The sequence below is a fragment of the Asterias amurensis genome, chromosome 17 (genome assembly GCF_032118995.1).
Source record: "Asterias amurensis chromosome 17, ASM3211899v1".
Classification (NCBI taxonomy): Eukaryota; Metazoa; Echinodermata; class Asteroidea; order Forcipulatida; family Asteriidae; genus Asterias; species Asterias amurensis.
Genome location: NC_092664.1, coordinates 15,775,157 through 15,798,295, shown reverse-complemented (window position 1 = coordinate 15,798,295; position 23,139 = coordinate 15,775,157). Strand labels below are relative to the sequence as shown.

Genomic DNA, 23,139 nt, shown 5'->3' with positions numbered 1-23,139 from the left:
TTCAAAGACTTTAATGAGCAAAAAACACCAACCGACACGCGGAAGCCAGCTTGTTATACAGCCCAGCTGGTCATCAAAGGTTAACACCCACACGTGACGCGCTCTCCACCGATAGGAGTAGAGAAACTGTCTGGGGCACAAAAATGTGTTATTTTCAAAGACCATTATTCTCACTTGGTTTGTCCCAACATGAATACACAATTATTTATTGCCAATCTGTGAAAATCTGTACGCTTGTTTGCTTTCGGTAATCAGCAGATGCACAATGAAGAGTATCGATGCTCTATTTAGATTAAACCACTTCTTTACACAATTAATAACCTGCTGGTTCATAAAGTTATTTTCAATTTAAAATCTGAAATTCGAGTGCAACTTTTAGTTTTTTAGATTTTAATTTATTATTGCGTTGCAGTTTGCAAGTAGGGGACTTTCCCTGCAATGTGCAATAATTTCCCTACGTCACAATTTTTATTTTATTCTTGTTTAGACACCTCGCCCCCAGCAGAGCTCAGCAGGGTCGGGTGAGCATCAATATTCTGCTGGTTCATACAGTTATTTCAATTTAAAATCTGAAATTCGAGTGCAACTTTTAGTTTTTTAGATTTTAATTTATTATTGCGTTGCAGTTTGCAAGTAGGGGACTTTCCCTGCAATGTGCAATAATTTCCCTACGTCACAATTTTTATTTTATTCTTGTTTAGACACCTCGCCCCCAGCAGAGCTCAGCAGGGTCGGGTGAGCATCAATATTCTGCTGGTTCATAAAGTTATTTTCAATTTAAAATCTGAAATTCGAGTGCAACTTTTAGTTTTTTATATGTTAATTTATTATTGCGTAGCAGTTTGCAGGTAGGGGACTTTCCCTGCAATGTGCAATAATTTCCCTACGTCACAATTTTTATTTTATTCTTGTTTAGACACCTCACCCCCAGCAGAGTCAGGTGAGCATCAATATTCTGAGATAGAACCTAATGGCAACGAGGTTGTAAGTGGCGCGAAAGAGTGAATGCGCAATTAAAACTGCACTCTCTTGCAAACGCGCTTGTTGCTGTGACTGTCTGTATTCCTACCTCCATGGTTTCTTTCATGGAGCTTCACGGTTTAGACGGAAATTTGCATCTTTGTCTCAAAAACAACATTTACCTGTTACAGCTTTTTTTTTATTCGAACTATGAAACCATCTGTTGAAATTACAACGACATTGGCAGTTTTGGTAATAAGTTGCAAAAGTCAGACTACCATAGAGTTATATATAACTCTATGCAAACTACCAACCAAAAAGTCACTTGATTTATAGGGCGCCCTCATTGCGCGCATTAACGAAAATGCTTGCTCTCTCCGTGCGCATTCCGTTCAATGTTCATAAACTCGTTTGTTGTAGGTGTGTGTGTGATTCCCCCTTTTTTTTATGATGAGAAATCTTCTTGCCTGTGCATGCTCAAGATCGTCACTCACTTAGAGTTCTGACCGAAAATTTGTAGCGAAATACCGTAATCATGGCTTCGGCTTCGAAGAAAGAGAGTGTCAACCGCAATCTACGGTCCGTGTTGATCACGGAAAAGGCAGGAGTTGCACTGAATCGCTTGCAAGGTAATGTTTATGTCAAGTTGTTTGCGTTTATCCACCAGCACCACCAAAGCACCATGCATGCCCACACACACACATGTGCAGCCTAGCGCAGCGGCCCATGGCTGCCTAGCCTGAGCTGATGAGTGGTGTAAAGTGGCATTGCGTTGCTGTCGTGGTGGCACGTCCATTTTCTACTTCTTTAATAACATTACTCACTGATTACGTACTTAATTACGGCTTGATGGGAGGGTGATAGGCTATAAATTAGCCCCATTAAATTATTCCATTAATAAATAATAGTTGTGTCATTGTCAAAATAATAAATGGGCCAAAAATAAATACGCTGGACTCCCCATTAAAAGTGCCTTACTAGTTACTTAACTTACAAAAAGCGGAGGGAGTCCAGCGTATTTGGCACTTGCTTGGTGCATGGATGGAGGTAGATTTTTACCTCCGTGGTTGGTAGTAAGAATATAGTAACTCAGGGCAGTATCCACATAGTCCTCAGCCACCTTTTCATTCGTTAGGAAATAATTGGATATCTAATTTACTTTCATTTTTTTCAAGTTTCATTAGAATTAGATTTAGATATTCCTTTTTTTTCTTTTTCTTTTTTCAAATTTGTCATGTTTGTGGTGGCAGGGCCAGGGCCCCTGTTTAGTTTATTTATGCCCGGGCCGGGGCTAGCTAAAAATGTACTTGTAGACTTCGAACCAAGTTAACTGCAGACCGAGTGGACTTCAGACCAAGTTGACTTCAGACCTACGTAATATATATATAGATTAAGGGAATCAATGTGTGGTGAAGAGGTTTTTAACTAGTGGTTTAAACCCGCCGAGGCCTGGTTCTTGATAATTTTACCAAGGCGAAGTCAAGGTAGATTATTAAGAACCAGGCCTCGGGTTTAAAAATTACTAGTTGAAAATCGATTCAACACACCTTGATTCCCTTAACCCTTTCAATACCACATTGTTTATTGCAAGCGCCCAACCGGATACCGCATTGTTGACAAAGGTCACAATGCTGTGTACCGTATTTTTTCACACTAACAAAAATATAACGCAATTTGCAGTGAGTACTGTTTTCAATCTTGATTTTCTGTGGGAAGTCATTATTTTTTTGAAAAACTTTGTGCATGCAATTTGTAGCATATGAAATGACGTTTCCTACGACGTCAAATTTGTATATATTATCTTAATTTTGTTTGCAAGATTTCTGGCTAAAAAAAAATACTTATATTTTTATTCGGGATTTCTGTCTCAAGAAAAACAACAAGATTTTCAATCTATTTTCCCTCAAAAAAAGTTTGTAAAAACTTCTCAGAAAATATAACCGTTTTTATTATAAGCTTCTATTTCCATTTGTACCAAAATCGGAACCTATTTTGCTGAAAAATCTTATCTGTTTTGAGAGTGTCCAGCCACCACGGTCACTGCGACCAGCACGAGTGGGTCCAGGCCCGCCCGCCATACACGCCCAAGCCCACGGCGTTGAACGGGTGACGTGCTCGGTCCAGTTAGCTACCGTTGGTATATAGTCCGGTTTTGTCATCATCTGACTGCATGTCTGGTGACGAAATACCAAGATTTGCTGCCAAATGTTCTCTAGATTCTTTGTCAGAACTTCCCAAGTCTTTTTATAGAGTCACTATAGGCAAACATATAAGCCAAAACCTCTGTGCAGTGAGCAGACATGATGGTGATTTTTGTCGGAAAAAAACCGGAAGCGTGAAATCTTGAGGTGTACTTTTCTCGGAAAATCATAATGGCGACCCCCTATACAATACATACCATTGCAATGCTTGGTAAACATGTAAACAAGCAACCCGTCTATATAAAACCTAGCAACAGAGGGCGCCAAACAAAACAAATACAATCTCTCAAAGGCAAGGCTTTTTTCAGTCGAGTTTTCTCGACATTGGGACAGAGAGACTACACAACGCGCGATCGAGTAAACTCAACAATGGTATTGAAAGGGTTAATCAATATTTTAAAAAAAAGTGGGTCTGAAGTCAACTTTGTCTGAGGGGGTCAACTCTGAAGTCCACCTGGTCTGATTCATAAATTTATGACCGAAAACGTATTTATACCTTATCATTAAAAAAACATCAACACTTGTTGGTCAAAAATTAAAAGAAAATGCAATAATTATAATTGTTCAATGATTTCTTTCAATACAACACCCCTCCAGCTATGAAATGGTAAGTCCCTTGGGTAAACAACTCCTTATAAGGAGATTACTGTGGGCGTCGCTCATATCGCATGATGTGGCACAACTGTCCCGGCCGTTGCTCTCGACCAATAGGAATGAAGAAACTGTCTTATAAGCACAGGTGCAAGCTAGCATGTCACGCCCATGTTTCAACACTTTTTACTGGTGTTATATTCTCCATTATAACACCCCCACGTGATGCCCTCTCGACCAATCAGAATGGATAACCTGTCTTAGGTTTTTATGAATGAAGTTTTGAAAAGAAGTAAATTATTGCACTACACACATTGTACAAATGGAGGCTGCATTAATGTAACAAATACAAGTTTTATTGTTTTACTTGTTGTTCAGGAGAGTATCAAACATTACTAGGTGAGACCATACCTTTTAAAGAGTTTGGGTTCCCTTCGCTTGAGGCTTATCTGAAGTCCATCCCGGCTGTAGTTTCCATCAGACGGTAAGATGAACAAGAGTTTGTTATAATAGTTGTTGAATTTGCATCAGGGAATGTTAATTTGGTTTTACCCTAAAGTTTAATGGCAGTGGACACTATTGGTAATTACTCAAAATAGCTATTAGCATAAACCTCACTTGGTAATGAGTAATGTGTAGAGAGGTTGATAGTGTAAAACATTCTGAGAAACGGCTCCAGCTCTGAAGTGATGTACATGTAGTATTCGAGAAAGAAGTAATTCTCAACGAATTTGATTTTGAGACCTCAGAGTTAGAACTTGAGGTCTCGAAATCAAACATCTGAAAGCACACAACTTGGTGTGATAAGGGTGTTTTTATCTCGCAACTCCGACGACCAATCGAGCTCAATTTTTCACAGGTTTGTTATTTTTATGTTGAGATACACCAAGTGAGAAGACTGATCTTTGACAATTACCAATAGTGTCCAGTGTCTTTAATGTAAATCTGTGGACGTTTTGTGTTTTGTGTTGACGAAAAGTACCCAAACCATTTCAAGGCACTGGACTCAAAAATAATTGATAGCATAAAAACTTAATTGGTAACGAGCAATGGAGAGCTGACAATAGTAAATTGTTAGAAAACCCTGAAGTAACATAGTTTTTGAGAAAGAGGTTATTTCTCACTCAAATATAAAAGACTTAAGCTGACAATGGCTGAAGCCTTTTATTATGCCCACGAAAGTACTAAAAGAATGCAACAAGGGTGTTTCATTATTCTTTCATTATTCTCTTGCAATTTCGATGTCTAATGTAGCCCAAATTTTCCCTGGTTTATTATTTTAAACATATTTTTGGGATACACCAAGTGGGAATACTGGTCTGTGACAATTATCGAAGGTGTTCAGTGCTTTACATGTAAGTGGTGCCATGGAATGAGCCATTTGCAAGTTAAATTTGAATAATGTCTGGTACAATGACTTTCTTATTGACAATTAGCGCTGGGCGAATAGTGAAATTTTGTTATTCGGATACCGCTGGCCAACTATCCGAAATTAACCGGATATTCAAATAGTTTTTTTCGCCGCTAGAGGGCGCTATTTAAAAAAAATTAAATTTATTATTATTTTGTTTTTGTTGCTGCTAGAGGGCGCTGTTCGTTTGTGAATGAGATCTTATGGGCGGATTGATATTAGTTTTAGACAGTGTCACTCGGGGCATTCATAAAAATGACCGGATCTAACTTAAAGATGGCGATTTGCTTTTTCTTTTGATCGTGATTGACTCTACGTGAAGGAAAACTTTTGTAATCTTTGAACACATTACGTCAGAAATGTCATTGTTTTAACTCTTCACAGAGGTGAGCATAGTTAAATACTTAATATATGCTGTTTTATGCTGTCTTAATAGAAGTTTCATAAGGATTCAGACAAAACATTCATATCCGTTGTCGCCCGACATCCGCGGATATTCGGATATTAAAGAGTATCCGGTTACTCGGTTGTAATTACAGAATTATCCGGTTTGTAAATAGGTATTCGCGCCCTATGCGGATATCCGGTTAAGAAAAAAAAAGGCATTCGCGGTTACGGATAGGAAAACCTATTCGCCATTAACCGGATATTCGAATAATTCGCCCAGGCCTATTGACAATGCACCTTTACATTTGTATTCCTCAGACTATCGAGACAGTTGCTTCGCCTTGTGATTAGGGGCAAGCTTTTGTATAGCAACCTCTAGGATGAGCATACCCTGGTACCATTGTGCCATACACATCCATTCAGAATTGTGTATGGGTGTTCACCGTATCTTACACAACTACGCAAAAGCTTGCCCCTAATCACGTGGCGTAGCAACTGTCTCGATAGTCTGAGAAGAATTCAAATGAAAGCGGTGCATCGCTACTGAGCAAGTCATTGTACCAGACATTATTCAAATCTACATAACTTGCACTGGCTTATTGGGTCCAGCTGTTGTAGATAATTCTTCACCAAATAATTCTGAGTTTTTTCTCGTGCAGGGGTTCAACTGGGGAGATGATGTGTGCGGCGGTTGCTGACGAGACAACCAAGCATATTGCTAGCCTCGTCAGCAGACAGAAAGGCAAGAAGTCCAAAGGGGTAAGATTTGAAGAAACAAAAATCAAGCAAGTCTTCATACACTCAAGTCCCCAAATTGGTATTCCAGGGGTTGTTACCACCAATTCCTTAGGCTGAAGCAGGGCTACTCTATACAATGATGTACAGTGTAGGCTTGGGTATAATCCATATGAAGCCTAGCTGGTATAGAGCATATGGTATGGGTGTATATGGTTCTTGATTACATCCACACCAGAGGGCATTCTCACTCAATAATTACTTTCGACTTTAGGATGTACCTACAATGCACCACAAGTTTGTTCGTTTCTAGTTGGTAAAACACTGCTCCAGACTTGCAAAGGTGGTGGGTTCGATTCCCACCCAAGTTATTTATACAAAGCTCTGGAAAGTATTGAGTATGCAGTGCTAACACACACGTGTTATATGGGTAAAAAGAAATGTGTATAAAATTATGGTTATTGTTTTTGTTTTTTTTTTGCCAGGCTTTATAATGTGATGATAACTACTTTTTTGTTTTATTTCTCAACTTTAGCGGGGGATAAGGTCCAAACCTGGAAGGTCCTACGCTCATCCAACATACGCCATGTCCAAGGCTCGGCCCGCTGGCAAGCTCTACACCAGTCGCTTTGTGCCTAAAACAGGGAAGTACAACACGTCATTCAAACCGGCAGCATCACAGCACCCAAAGCCAGTCCGAAACAATCACACGTCCAAACCAGCGTACACTAATCAAACACAGACGGTCAAATACAACCCGATCACACCAAAAGAGACAACAGCACCTAAACCCCTAATGTACACCCAACAGTCTCGACCAACCGCATCCCAACAGTCTAGACCAACAGCATTCCAACAGTCTAGACCAACCGCATCCCAACACTCTAGACCAACCGCATCCCAACAGTCTAGACCCACAGCGGGGCAACAGTCTAGACCGACAGGATCCCAACAGTCTAGACCCACAGCAGGTCAACAGTCTAGACCGACAGGATCCCAACAGTCTAGACCCACAGCAGCGCAACAGTCTAGACCAGCAGGATACCAAAATTCTAGATCGACAGAACCCCAACAGTTCAGACCAACGGCAGCCCAAGAGTCCAGACCGACAGCAGCTCAAAAACCCACAGCCGCCGAAGGAGATACCAAGCCACTTGTACCAACAGCATCTGCTCAGCTACCCAACCCTGGTCCCTGGTCTGGTAAACTTGGCTCCAAGAAAAGTCAACAACCTGCCAAAACAACGACAGCAGGCACAACTCAGTCATTGACTTGGAAGCCAGCCGATGACTGGAGTGCTACAAATGGTCTCTCCTCCTCCTCTAAACCGATCCATGAGAACATTCATGTGACCATCCCCAAAGATGGGGCTCGCCAAGTGAACAGTCAAGCATCCAAACCCGTTCACAATAACATTCATGTCACCGTCTCCAACAATGGTTGTCGTCAAACTGAGGTGTCGTCCCAGAAGCCGAAAGGGAGACCAGGAAAACCCAGTAAGCCGGAGTGGTCGTCTAACTTTGAGGTACCGCCTCGCTTCAAGAGATTAGTGTCCCCAACAGGTACTACAAATGAAGGTAAGCTGGTAGTTTTGAACTTCTGAATTTGTGAAAAATGTTTGAGAAACGTCTCATGCATGAAACTTTTCTCCGATTGAAATATTTTTAAATCCCTGTCTCAAAAAACACATTCCTTAGAAAGAGAGTGCTTCTTAAAGTGGTTTCATTATCAAGAGGGTCAGTATTTCTTACCAAGTAAGTTTTTATGCTAAATAGTTCAATAGTCAAAGGCAGGCTTTACCTCCTCTTAAATGATATTTGAAATTTTTTATTCATGCAGGTTTCCATAATACCCAGGAGTCTTCATTGAACTCTGACCCGTCACCAAATTATGACCCATCACCGAACTATGACCCATCACCGAACTTTGACCAATCACCACCCAGCATTGCACAGCAACCGTCGTCAACGTCAACAAATAATGTTCTCTCTGAAACAGCCAATGAAAAATACAGCTGGATTCAAACTGTAAGAGTAAACAAATAACCAAAAACATTTAAAGGCAGTGGACACTATTGGTAATTGTCAAAGACTTAGCCTTCACAGTTGGTGTATCTCAACATATGCATAAAATAACAAACCTGTGAAAATTTGAGCTCAATCGGTCATCGAACTTGCGAGATAATGAAAGAAAAAATACCCTTGTCACACGAATTTGTGTGCAATTTCTTATTTAAGGTCTCGAAAATCAAATTCTTGGAAAATTACTTCTTTCTTGAAAACTAAGGCACTTCAGGGGGAGCCATTTCTCACAATGTTTTATACCACCAACCTCTCCCCATTACTCGTCAACAATAAAGGTTTTACGCTATTAACTATTTGAGTAATTACCAATAGTGTCCATTGCCTTTAACCCAAAAATTGCTTGTATTGGAAAATGGTATGAACAGGGCATTTTAAAGAAAAGCGCCTGCCCTTGAAGTATGTATGTAAACTACCCCTACCTGCCTACACACAGACGTGTGACGGCTAGGAACAAGTAGTGATCGCTTTGAGAGGCCTTCGGTATGATTAAGTGCTATCTGCTGTGTGTTTGTTTTGATTTTTTTTATTTGTTTATGCAAGTCGCTAAACACACAAGTCGCTAGACACACAAGGCCTGAAGGCCACTTGAAGGTGTGGGCTACAAATCAACTAATTTTTCAGGGGCCATTGCCACCAACTCCTTGGGCTGAAACAAGGGTTACCCCTTTTACAGTCCATAGGGATTTAGGCTTGGGTATCATCAATCAGAAGCCTGTCTAGTAGAGAAGAAAGCACTTCTGATAAGTGATTTCTTTTTTGTATTTTCAAATAATCCATTTATCTATTTAATGTATATTTCTCATCTAGCTATGTGACTATTGTGTATGTTATTATGACTAGGTACTTAGTGAAAAGCCAAATGGTTTGTGGGCAAGTGCTCTGTGTGACAGGTATCTGAAAGAGTTTGGTCAGCCTCTGGATACTGACATCGTCGAGCAAATGAATAAGCTCAGTCTGCTTGAGAGAGAAAGGTACGCAAATTATTTGTTAAAGTTGTTTGGCTTTTCTTGTTTCATGTGAGTATCAATCTCTCAATCCGCTCTGGTGTTTTCTGTGGCAATTTTTCATTTATTTGGTGCTACATTATGTATGTCTTACTGAGGCAACAATCATTTTTGTGACTCACCTAATGTCCTTGTTAATTTAATTGTTATGCTATGTTATGCATTTGTTGTGTGAATCAACCAACTCCAGTGCAAAGGCGGTTTAGTCAGCACCATATTGGTCTTGACACTACAGCCAACGTGTATTATTTCTAAAACCCCCGTTTTTTCAACTAATTCATATTTTGTTGATATTTGTTTGTGTCTTTACCAGCAACTCCAACAGTGACATCCTGTATCCTAAACTAACTGGTGCCCCAACTGTCACGCCAGTTACACATGGCAGGTCAGGACAGAAAAACAATGCAGAGCATGGGAACCAGACTGGAAACGGAACCGCACAAAGGTCAGTCATTTGAAAGAGTCATGAATAATGCATGTTTACAAATGAATATGCATGATGCAAAATATTCCTGTAAGCAAATTCAAATTATGCATATAATCAAATAATATGTATCATCATTGGCTCATTTTCGTAATGCAAACAGCAAAATGTTTAATGCATTTAAACACAGTCATACTGCATCTGCTAAAGATTTCAAGTATTATGCAAATAATTAATGAATAATGCATGAAAATCTCGCCTTTATTTCTTGCATTCATGAATTGTGTGAGCTTTGCATTTATCTGGCATTTGGTGGGGTACGTTTTTTAGTTTCAATGAACAAACTAAGATTTGTTTAAAGCTTTGTTAAATATCTTGATTTTTCAAGAGCATCACAAATACGTTCAAGATTCACACTGTCAAGTTTTGTTTGTTTAGAACTGGAAATGGGTTCTCAAGATCTAGGCATTGTGTTTCATTTTGTGTGCTGTAGTCTGGTATTAGTTTGTTTAGATCAGTGCCATGTCTAATTATATATCCTAACCCAGTTGTCTCCATGGAAACACATCAACAAAGCCCTTTGATCACACTAAGCCAGTCCATCCAGAAAACCTCTTTGGAGCGAACCTTGACATTGCGCACATTCTAAGGACTGTGTGCAAGAGACAAAACTTGCCAGTAGAGTTCTACGTAGACTCCACGAAGCAACCCGGAAAGACTGCAGTGTGCGTGATCTGCACTGCAGGCACAAATGTCGCCACAGCACATGGGCTAACCATAGATACTGCTAAGCAAGCTGCAGCGGGTGAAATCCTTCAGCAGTGGAACGTGGCTCCTAACGATCTAGGCAATACCTCGCAGGTCTCTCCAGATGAGTGCGTCCAAAGTACCACAGACCACGATTATGAAACCCAGCTTCAAAATGAAAAAATGATGAAGAGGTTGAGAAGGTTTGGTCCAGCAGACAATCTAAAAGGTAGTGAGAATCTGTTCCTAAGAGAGGAGCATGTTAAAGGCTTCTGCAGTTGCTTCGGTGGGCGTGGCACTTGCCCGTTTCAGATCCCAGTCTCTCCTGAAGATTGCATGGAAAGAGCCAAAGCCTACGACGAGAAAGCCCAAGAACAAAATGAAAAACTGTTGAGGAGGCTGAAGAGGTTTGGTCCAATAGAAGATATTTCAGATGAGGAGAAGCTGTACTTGAGAGTTGAGCATGTTGCTGGCTTCTGCAGCTGCTTCAGCAGTGGGCACAAATGCCCTTTTCAGATCCAGATCTCTCAGGTGGATGGCATCAACACAAGCAAAGAGACTGTCAAGGATGAGAAAGCCCGACTACAAAATGAAAAACTGATGATGAGGTTGAAGAGGTTTGGTCCAACAGGAGATCTGCAAAATCATCCACGTGGCATTTTTTCCTCGACCAGAAGTGAAAACAAATTTTGTGTGTTGAATTCCGGAAAGCCGGACCATCGTAGAGCAACTCCTGTTGTTGAAGGAAAGGGTGACATTGACATACATGTAGAAGAAGAAACCATTAATCATATAAGTTGTTCAGATGAAGTAAATCAAGGTGGTCTGTCAGTACCAACGTCAAGTGCCACATTTCCACTCGCCAAAGCATACAAATCATTTGAGAATCCATTTGCACCAGAATCTCGAAGAGTAACAGATCAGGAGGTTCGACAGGCTCTCAAAGTAACATTCGGTAAAACCGCCATCTACGAGACTGTCAAGCACATGGGAACTAAAGAAGACCCACTCGTTAGTGTGTGCTTCATGGCAGGGGCAATCGTCGGAATCGGGAGGGGCGGCACAAAGACTGAAGCGAGGAAGGCAGCTCTTGAAGATCTGCTCAAGAAGCAGGGAGAGTTCTTACGAGTAAAGAGTGAACTCCAGGAACAGGCGGCGAAGGGAAAGAATGCCATCCTTCAAGAGTCTCTGATGGATTTGAGTCTTGATTCTGACGAGGAGAAGCTAGAGGTAAAATTGGAGCCAGTAGCCACTGTTTTTGATCAAGTACTTGTACAGGATGAACAAGTAGTTAGTGTGAAGGTTGAAGCTGGACCAGTAACTGGACTACAGACACAAGCTTATCTCCCACCAGCACTTCCCCAGAATGAACAGATGTCACCGCCACCCAATATGGTGGACTCTGCTGAATTGAAACCCGTAATTGGTCCAACCAGGCAGCCATCGCATGGGCGTGGTTACACAAGATGGCAAGTTGATCCTCAGTACAGGTCAAACAGGTTAGCCATCCGCACTTAAACCAGCATTCCTGTTTTTAATTTCACTTGTTAAACGCTAACCACCCCCAAACCAATCAAAATCCAACAGCATGTTTTGTTGGACTGAAGGACTGCACTAGGAAACTATTTGTTTTGAACACGTCAGGCATACACATGTACTTTGTTGCCATAACCAGAAACAGCTGGTTGAGTTACATGTTGCATTGAATTTTGTTAGAGTGAGGAAGGCTCTCGGTAACATTTCAAGGAGTTTTGGTGTAAAGCTGGAAAGGCTCGTTCATACTCTTTGCTCTGTAACAAGGTTTACACTGATGCAAACCTAATATCTGCCACAGCAGAACTTTACTAACCTCAACTTGAATTTATAAGAATAATGATTTGAGAGCTGTTTTTAGATGAGCCTTCTGGAAGAAGTGAGGGCTTTTCACATTAGTGCAAGCTAGAAAATAATCTAGGCTTCCAAGCTCTCTGTGTTGCTCCCAGCATGAATTTGCCTGTACCCTTCATCCCTTCATTGTTTGCATGCTTTTTAACACCTTTTTTCATTTATCTGGCAAAGTTAACTTACCATGCAGTTTTGTTTCCATTCATGCTTGTCATCATTTAGGTTTTCATGTGTGATTTGTCATTGGTTCATTTTGGCACAGGCTCTGTGACTAACTTGAGCGGAAAATGTACCAGGCTGGCCAAATGTGTTTTATACTCTGTTTATATTTATGTTTGTTTTAGTTAGATGAAATAACAATCATTAGAAATCACTCACTGTTGTATATCATGTAATAATCATGTTGAATTTTTTCACAGGAAAACTAACACATTGTAAAGACAGGATTTACATTTTAACAAATGCCTGCTAACATCTCAGACTCATGGATGACATCGACTTGATGATTTATACGGAGACTTGAGTTTGAGCTCTGTGAGCAGAGCAGAATTTCATAGTTGCTCTGCTTACTGCGATATGTATGCTTATGGTTTCCTTTTTAGCACATAATTATGTGAAAGTTACTGTTAAAAGACACTGGACACCATTGGTAATTGTCAAAGACCAGTCTTTTCACTTGGTGTATCTCAACATATGCATAAAATAACAAAACTGTAAAAATTTGAGCTCAATTGGTCGTCGAATTTGCGAGATAATGAATGAAAAAAACATCCTCGTCACACGAAATTGTGTGCTTTCAGATGCTTGATTTCGAGACCTCAAAATTCTAAATCTGAGGTCTAAAAATCAAATTCGTGAAAAATTACTTCTTTCTCGAAAACTACAGTACTTCAGAGGGAGCCGTTCCTCACAATGTCTTATACTGTAAACCTATCCCCATTCGCTACCAAAAAAGGTTTTATGCTAAAAATTATTTTGAGTAATTACCAATAGTGTCCACTGTCTTTAAGCACAGAAATCTCTGATAAGCAGAGCCATGAAATTACATGTAGACCTGAAAAATGCATGAATTTCATATTTGTTTCTGACCTTGTAAAGTTAATGAACCCTCCTTATGTCTGACCATTTAATACCATCCACTGTGGTTTTGAATAATAATAATAAATAATGTTGAACATTTCTAGTGCGCCATGTTTGTCAATGATGACACACCTAGCGCAAAAAAAAACAAGAACTCTGCTAATACACGATGACACAAGACAACCAAAAGTTTGAAGGCTATTGTTTCCAAAACATATGTTTTGAGATAAGTTTTGAATGAAACATAGACAAACTATGACAGCCTGCATTATTGCCATTTAGGGTGCGTTTGTTTAGCTTCCCTGGGTCATCCCCGGTCTGCCCCGGTGCCTTTGAATAGCTTTTGACGTCATTCCAGGGGCGCACCTAGGTCAGCCCCAAGTGCCCTGCTTGTGGAGTGGGTCACTTGGGGGCTGGCCCCAGGTAAACGACGTCACTAAGAGAGCGGTGAGTGGTCGTTCGTTTAGCTCTTGTCAGGGGCTCACCCGAGTGAGCACCGCGGGGTATACCCAGGGAAGCTAAACGAACACACCCTTAGTTAATGTACACAGTACAGGTCTGATGACATGAATTGACGCCTGAAGGCCTTTGTTGCCCTCGTCTTGACCTGGTCTTGGCCTTAGTGCACTTTCCATTGAGGTCCCCTCTGCAAAATAAAGATGGCCTTGCCCTTGCTTTGACGGGTGCGTCAATTGCCCTTTTCAGATCTGGGTCTCTCGGGAAGATTGCATTGACAGAACCAAAGCAATAGTCTACGCTGAAAAAGTGCAAGAACAAAATTCCTTGCCCTCTCAAGGATGGAATTGCGAGACCTGAAGTACGTGTACATGTATACACACATGTTTACCATTAGTTAGTTCTGGGGTCAGCAGTGCCACCATACATAACTTGTGCAGCCTGATTGGTGTTGAATGGTCAGTCAGTTAACTGGAAAATGTTAGCAAGAGCAGGAGAGTGTTTAAATAACACAAGCATGTATTTAACTCATTTGTTAATTATTCATATTTGACTTCTATGACCTAATCGGCACAAGTTCTGTCATTTTTGTACAGCATCAGTTCTTTACAAAGTTCATATAATGTTTAGTACCAACAGGCAAATAACACTCCACACTAGCACTGAAAGTTGAGGCTAAGTACCCGGATCTCCTACAAACATGTATTATGCACGTATGTGTACCAGTTTTTGGATTACTCCTGTACGGTACTTGCAGGTGCAGTTTGCCGATTGATGCGGTGATCATGTAAAGTGGTGGAATGTTTGTTGAACATTAAGCTGATTATTCTAATGCCATCTTTCTTTCCCAACTTAAAAAACAGTTCACCCAGATTGCCTGAAGAGGATACGCCCAGTGAGGGGTACAGCTTGCCCACTTTAGGGGTACCTAGTTCCCTCAGTGAGCCTAGCAGTAGACCGCCCTCCACAGAGGCACCTGGTAGCAGACCATCCTCGACAGATTCACCCAGTACACTCGGGGAACCGTGCGAGGAAGGGTACAGTTCACCCACTTCAGAAGCGCTTGGTTCACCCAGCGAGCCCAGCTATGAGGGGAGTTACTCGACCATTGATGCACCCGGTATGCCCAGTCTTGTGCTACCCGAGGAGAAGGAATGGGATCTGTATGTGGCATACATCAAGAGTTTGTCGGACTTCTACGCCATTCTCATTGGAGACGACTATTCGGTAAGAATTCATGCATTTAACAAACTGTTGACCCCCCCCCCCCCCCCACCCAAAAAAAAAAAAAAAAAAAAAACCCAAAACCCAAAACTTATAGTAAAATTTACACCGTTGTAATGACATCATCATCAGTGCTCACATTTTACACTGGCCCACGGGCCTGAGGTCAGTATATCAGGCCAGTAAACTAATGACTGGAGTAAGTAATATTGTGATCAAAATGTTGATTTGGGTCTGATAAAATACCTTTCATTTCGATTTAGTAATGAAGTATTACATGTACATGTATAACACCCATACAGCCGTAAAGAAAGATGAGATAAATCTTCTCTTTACATGTCTAAAGCTTGGTTCATACCTCCTGCGAATGCGAATGCGAATGCGATACGAATGTTGATGTCACAAATTCGCAACGAATAATTTGCAGCAGTTCAACTTTGCTTTAACTCACTTGGAATATCGCTGCGAAAGGAGGGTTGTGACGTCAAATTCGCGTCAAATTTGCTTCGCATTCGCATTCGTAGGAAGTGTATGAACCGGGCTTTAGGCCGTATCCAAAATGGTGGATACAGCTATTCCTACGGCTGTTGCTGAGGGGGTAGCTAAAAGGATGTCCTATACATGTACCTTAACGCATGATTACGCGGACATCTAACTGTAGCCGTAGCTGTAGCTGCTAATTCGAACACGGCTTTAGTTACATGTGTTTTGTACCTTTCAAAATATAATGAAGTTTACATTGTTGCAACTGGTACCCCACTCCTTGTTTTGCTTAGCAATTTGCTAAGCAGTATTCTGTTGTTGCCATTTTGTGTTGATTGAATTTATTTCTCTGATACAACAACAGGAGCAAATGATAATCATGGAGGAAGCGATGCGATCATTCTACCAGTGCAGTACGTTGGTACTGACTGAGCCACCAGAGGTAGGATTGTTCTACGCTGCAGAGTTCAACAGGGAATGGCTCCGGGTACAAGTTACGTCAGTAGAGGATGAGGAGGTAACGTCTTAACTGCTTGGTCCAATTTATTGCAGATCCAATTTATTGCAGATTCAACCCCATTTTGTTTGAAAAAGTTATTATATTGACCCAATTCACCTGACGCCATCATCAGAATAATCTTGGATGCGCCATACTGGTGGTCAATGTCACTGTTTGTTTTTCAGTGAAGCGGGCATTTTAGGCGACGCAGCGTTAACACATAAACCTATTGCCCACCAACATGGTGAGCAAGAAAATTCAAAATGTATCATGCTTATTTGTGTTCCAAACCAACTCTTGATTAGTGTGCCAGCGAGCTACATGTAGCCCAATTTTGGCGATCTCCCTATTTCGTCAATATCTTTGGTTTCTACTCCAGCCCGCTGTGGTTTGATGGTGACTGTCCAGTCTAAGTTATAGCATTTTTTATTTTTAATCCTTAGAAGTATATTGACATCTGCTCCTTTTACAGATGGACTCATAGTTCCCATTGGAATACATGCTTTAAGTTTATCTTTTTTTCTTTCTTGAGTTTCATCTAAACTATTTAAATTGATTTTATAATCATGTTTTTATTAGGAGCTAAATTCCTGATTCACTCTTTTAAGTTCCTGACATTAGTTTCTCTTGTATTTGTTTATTTTTATTTTATTCTTATGTGTATGATGACAAACAAATAATAATATTAGTAATAGTAGATAGAAACAGTTGTACGAATGTCACAAGGTCCGAGCAATTAGGAATTGATACGTGAATGGCAAATCTAGCTTTTGTGTGAAAATGTATGTACCCTTGACCATGTATGTTTTCTGTTTTTCTTTTTGTGTATTTTGACAATTAATTATTAATAATATTGTAAATAATGAAGGTAGAAATAGTTGAATGTGTTTACTTTCTTTATTTGTTGTACTTTTTACATGCCCTCACTCTTTGATATTTTTTGTATTTCAGGATTTTTTTTAAATGTTTATTCTTGTTGTGTATTGTTGTTATGCTTTTACTTTTAGGTGTTCTTATTTTTTGTGTACACATACAAGGAAGACAAATTTCATGCTTGTTTTCATGACAATGGTTATTTTGAATCCTGATTCTTGAAGTTCCCTCTTATTTAGGAAAACAAACGCAAATGCAGACTTCAAGCTTTTGTGTGTAAATGCATACTCTTGACATAAAGGTTATTATATATTTATTGACCAAACTAACAGCTGTCGAGCCGCCAATTACAGGAAAGGATAATACACAATTAAAAATAGTCATATAGCCTAGTACATAGTTAAAAATAAAGATAGAAACATCTTTGGAAAAACAATTAAAGCATGGGAAAAGAAACAAATAAGCATGTTTGACTGGAAAAATATATATTACAAATTTATATTATATTATAAATTTATGTTAAAAGCATATACATGTAGGCCTACATTAAGTATAAAATAAAATAAAAAATAAAAAGAAAAATATACATATATGGGAGATACCAAGACTGAAGGTAACAATAACAATATCCTGACTACATTCTCATGTTTTGATATTTTGTATTGCCTACAGGTGAAGTGCTTTTTACTTGACCATGGGGACACTGAGAGTGCTACAATAACCTCCCTCAGACCGCTGGCAGAAATGTTTCTGCAGCTCCCGTTCCAGGTAAGTTCAGCTAAGGGTTCAGTGGGTCCTGCTGTCTGCTCAGGATCCAATCTCATAAAGCTATGAAGCAAATTTCTTTGCTAAGCCAAAAATGCGTAGGGTACCAGTCGCAGTAATGGTGACTGTTATATTATGGTAACCTACTTTTGCTAAACAGGGGTCTCCCGTGCTTAAAGACTTTAGGCAATTGGGATAGGTGCTAGGGTGTTGCAAACAAACCTGAGCTATCAGACTATAGGCGCAAAGCGTGAAAACTTGCGAGTGTGATGCCTGCTTACATACATTTATCTTTTGTTTTTTTAAAAGCCTTACTCTGCAATCTGGGGTGTTCTACATTTATATGGTTTAAACTTCATGTTTTAATATTATTAATCTCAGTTATAATTTTTGTTAAAATAATTTTTATTATTATTATTTTTTTTTTTTTTGGGGGGGGGTGGTAAAAGAAAACGGATTTCCGGGGCAAAAAAAGAAATCACATCCATGTATACAACAGTTATTGATAAAATGGTTGTCTCCCTTCAGGTTATTCATTGTAAGTTATCGCAGTGTGAGCAAGTGGCTCATGATGATAAGACGGCCCTCCAGATGTTTTGCCAACTTGCTCTGGGAAAAAGTCTCCTGGCTGAAGTTGTCTCAAGGTGAGTGGGTTTGGGGTCAAAGGTGAAATATTGCACTGGTGTTCAGTTTTGAAAAACTAATCTGTTTTATGCATGAAGCTCATTTTCTCCTGAAGACGAGCAGAGTATACTGTTTGCAAAGTCGAGACCACACCCAACACTTCTCCCAAAAGAGATTTTACACACATGTAGTTGTACCCGCATGTTTGCTTTTATTTATAGTTCATTCTAACCTTATGAAGCTCTTGTTGCCAATATTCCATTGTCCTTGCCGTAATTTCTTTTTATTTTATTGTAAATTTACTTGCAATTTGACTGATGCCTCAAATTTTTAATTTTTGAATGAACCATGTATGAATAAATTAATTAAAGTAGGAATTATTTTTATTGTTTCGAGTAGGGAAAAAATATGAAAAAATTGTGAGAAAATAGTCTGAAAACGTTTAGTTAAAGCATACCCCATGTGTAGGTCAACCTTTGTACTCGGTTTTATACTTACACTTTTTTTATAAGGAACGTTTTTTATCATGCCTTCTTATTGAATGTATTATAATATATTATAGTCACAACTTTTTTTTGTTATATGGCTTATGCCCCTGTATAGATTTTGCAAGTTTTTATTAGCATCTTTAAACTTTCAGACTGGTTACCAATAGTGCCCATTTTGGTCTTGCAGTATATAATGTGATGTACATGTATTTACCCCAAAGTTCCCCACAATATTGAAAACCTTGCAAGACTTATTACACACTCTATTCCCGTCCGTCCTTTTTTATTTGTCGGTTTTCTGTTTTTGTTTTTACAGAGATGGTGATCAGATAGAGATGGAGCTTTTTGATAGCTCAGATGTATCCATCCTGGAGCAGTGTTTAACTGCTGGAATATAAACCAAACATGCGCTACTTTACAGTCGCAATCTTGATAGAAGTGATTGTTGTCTCCTTGTTGGTTATTCTTAAGACATGAAGACACCTGGCCCTCTTTGAGACCCTGGAATATAAACCAAACATGCGCTACTTTACAGTCGCAATCTTGATGGAAGTGATTGTTGTCTCCTTGTTGGTTATTCTTAAGACATGAAGACACCTACAAGTAGGCCCTCTTTGAGACCCTGGAATATAAACCAAACATGCGATAATTTTCTACGCTGTTTTTTTTTTTTTACTCACAATTCTGGTGGAATGGATTGTTTTCTCCGTGTTGGTTACTCTTAGGGTGTGAAGACACCTAGGCCCTCTTTGAGACCCCGGTTCTGTCCAATCTGTTTGAGCATCATGGATAAATAATGGACAGTCATAGTCTAAAGTCCAAGGCCTTTGTATTATAGATGTCTCTTTTGTTTCCGTTTATGTTACTCAGATACTAATTCTGGTTAGGGTCGGCCATAATATGCCCAGAGACCCTTTGAAGTGGATGTCACTTTTTAACCTTTCAAAGAACAATGTAACGCGCAGCAATGTGGGTTGAATTTGTTGTAGATAGGATTTTAACACTACTTTCTGGTCTCACAGCTAAATGTGTGTTTACATGTAAGTTCAGGGAGGACTGGGAGTGGGGTAGAAAAATCACCAGTGCATTGAAAATTGAAATTGTAAAATGGTTGCCTTTTTCAAACCATCTTTGTACAAATCAAAATAAATGGATGAAGAAAAGCTATAAATATAAAAACAGACAGAGAAAAGCTTTAGTCCATGTGATAGGCCTACGTATGTTCTGGCAAAATAAGGCAGAACTGTATAAGGTAGGTTGAATAAAACTGTGCGCTAGTTGTTAAGTTTTCATCAGATTTCAGTTGCACTGTAAGGCGTAATTAGCTTGGGCTTTATCTTTTGCTAGAACGTGAGGCATGGCATGGGCGCCATTTTGGTAATAGCTGTAGCATTGATAGCAATACTCATTGATCTATTGTTGCATTTTAAGTTGCTGCTTACTAAAATGGTGTCTGATGCATGTTCGCACAATTGTGTCTTTAAAATGAAATATTGAAATGTATTATAAAAATAACAAACTCATTTGTATGCAGGTCCTATACTCTGTTCTTGTGAGGGCAAGGGCAGTTTTTTTTTTATAGTAAAGGGCACCTTCTTGAAGTTGCCACTTAAATTGTTCAAGAGGCACAATCAAGGAATTGGTGAAGGCTTTGGGGGCAGTCGTCTCGACTCCCTCAAGTGTCATGCCTGTCTCAAATTATTTTCAAAAACCCGTTCAGGAACTAATAAAAACTTGTTCAGGTTTTTATTTGATCTGATTTTGAGAGAACACATAAATCCTTCTTGCCTATTGATAACATTCCATGAATAGCTTTAAACCAAAATGCCCTTTATTTTTGTTAATCTTCAATTGATGTCCTTTAATCTTGCTTTACTTGTTGTGTCGTTGTTATACATATTTTTTTTTCTCCAATTAGCATAAGTCCATATCTTGCTTTTTATATTTTTACTTTAACAAATTGAGAAAATTAAAATAGAACACAATGCCTAGGAGGTTGATCTCAAGTAGTTGCGGGAGAAGAGGCTCAAATTCTTTGAGGAAATGTTTTAGTATAACAAAAAAAATTCAGATTAATTAAACCAATCGTTATTTTGTTCACATTTTAAGAAAAATATGTTCTTTGACCTACGTATGTACTCTAGTACTCTGGAGACAATGTTAATAATAATGCTCTGTGAAATCTTAACCGTATTGGTTACCAAAAGGTGGAAATCTATTTCTACCTCGATGTTTCACCAAAGCTTGACAAATTTGAATCCTAGTTTTTAACTTTTTGTTGGCAACAACTATCACATATCTGGTAATACATTCATGTTCTTACACCAGACAATTTATCCCTGGCGCTCCCAAATGCTCTACTCAAGAAGTTATACATATAACTTTGTACATGCATGATATTCTTCCTAGAGCTTAAGTTTTTTTTTTTTTTTCCATCAGAAGAATAAGCAATTTTTTATTTTAAATGCCCTAGCATGGGTACAAAAGCCTTAACCAAATACTTGGTTAAGTACTTGGTCAACAAAGTTTTCATAATAAATTATTTTTCCAAGAGACAAATTTAAATGTATATAGGATTTGACACTTCTAGGTTCTAAATAACCATTACATTTACATGTACGTGTCCATATAACCCCTGACATGTTTAATACAAAAGAGCCGCAGATCATGGACTGTCTGCAAAATTTGTACACAGATCAATGGAAGATAACTCTAAATCTGGGGGCGCATCTCAAAACTTGTTCAATAAGTTGATATTTTTCAACTTTGGAATTTATGTGGTTATTATGATTCAAAATGTTAACTTTTCCATCATTATGACAATTTTGAAGTCTACACCACACGTGTGTCAGCCATTGTACTAAATCACAATTGCTGCACAAATGATGTAATGTATATGCAATGTAAATAAGAAACCTACATGTATGTTGAAATATCACAACACGTTTTGCTTATTTGACTTCATTCTACAAATACACCCCCTGTACCAGTGTACCTGTCATTTGACGCACGGTTTGTTTACTGCATTTAAATGAGGGAACAGGGTACATGTACATGTACTTCATTTCTGACAGTTGAGCAGAGACAAATTCTTTCCAATTCTTTCGCAAAACGGTTATTAAACCATGAAGTCATAAGTGCTAAGGTCTATAAATTGGTGTTTAGAGGACATTTTGCTTTTGTTGGAAATTCTTTAAGGATTGGTCTAGGTATTAAATGTATATGTAAAAAAAATATTGGTGAAGTCTATTATTAGTTTAACAAACAACCCAGTCCAAACATTTAAAATCGTCTTTTTTTTTTTACCTTAAAGTCACCTGGAAATAGAATTTTTTTTCTTTCAAACATAGGAGTATATGCTTACGAACAATAAAACAATTTTTTTAGTAATTGTTTGTCACGATTTATATGTTTAAAAAATATATAAAGTTGTTTGGGGGCTGACTCCGCCTACCCCTTTTGTGACGTCATTCAAGGCAGACTTTGCCTGCAATGCGTATAGTAAACACACGTGCAAAGTACATGTACGTCCAAGTCGTGAGTTAGTACATTTCAAAAAGTGTTTTCTGCATTCAGCAGCAAAACACCTGGTCGGCATTGCCGGAAAAATTTTTTTTTTTTTTTAAACGTACAAACTCACGGCTTGGTCCGTACATATACTTTGCAATTGTGTTTACTATACGCATTACAGGCAAAGTCTGCCTCAATTGACGCCACAAACAGCGCCCTCTTGGGTCGGGGTCTACTCTTAAATTTGTAAATAACATAAGAACTGATTTTTTAAAACCTTAGTTAACTGTTTATTCACATTCAACTCATCCAAACACATATATTAGTGACAAAAGCTTTATTTTGAAAAAAATACCACTTCCAGGTGACTTTAAAGAATCACTTTATAGTACATATAGTACATGGATGTCCGATATTGAAATGATTTCATTATCAGTCCGAATACTTGATGTCCTGTGTGTGCATGGGATCTTTTTCTTGTCAAGTACTGGTTTCTTGTTGTCAATCCCTTAACAGTTTGTAATTACAGAACACGTATCGATCAAGCCAAATATTTGTCTGTGTGGTGATGGTTAAAATGTACTTATTTTTATATTGATTTTATTTCTATAATAAAGTTACTTTTAAATAGTTTTGTAAAACCTTGATGGTGATGCACGTAAATAAAAAGAAAACAGATGTTAAATACATGTAGTTTCATATCGTTGAA

At 38.9% G+C, this 23,139-nt stretch overlaps 1 protein-coding gene across 1 annotated transcript; it reads left to right on the top strand.

Annotated features, from left to right (window-relative positions):
• Window positions 1–1,345: 1,345 nt before the first annotated feature.
• Window positions 1,346–23,117, top strand: LOC139949491 (uncharacterized). The gene is made up of 13 exons (XM_071947857.1): window positions 1,346–1,589; window positions 4,131–4,236; window positions 6,210–6,309; window positions 6,821–7,862; window positions 8,125–8,312; window positions 9,210–9,340; window positions 9,687–9,818; window positions 10,346–12,043; window positions 14,828–15,191; window positions 16,036–16,188; window positions 17,716–17,811; window positions 18,337–18,452; window positions 19,237–23,117. The coding sequence occupies exons 1-13, from the start codon at window positions 1,496–1,498 to the stop codon at window positions 19,316–19,318; spliced, it is 4,302 nt and encodes a 1,433-aa protein (XP_071803958.1). The 5' UTR covers window positions 1,346–1,495; the 3' UTR covers window positions 19,319–23,117.
• Window positions 23,118–23,139: the final 22 nt, after the last annotated feature.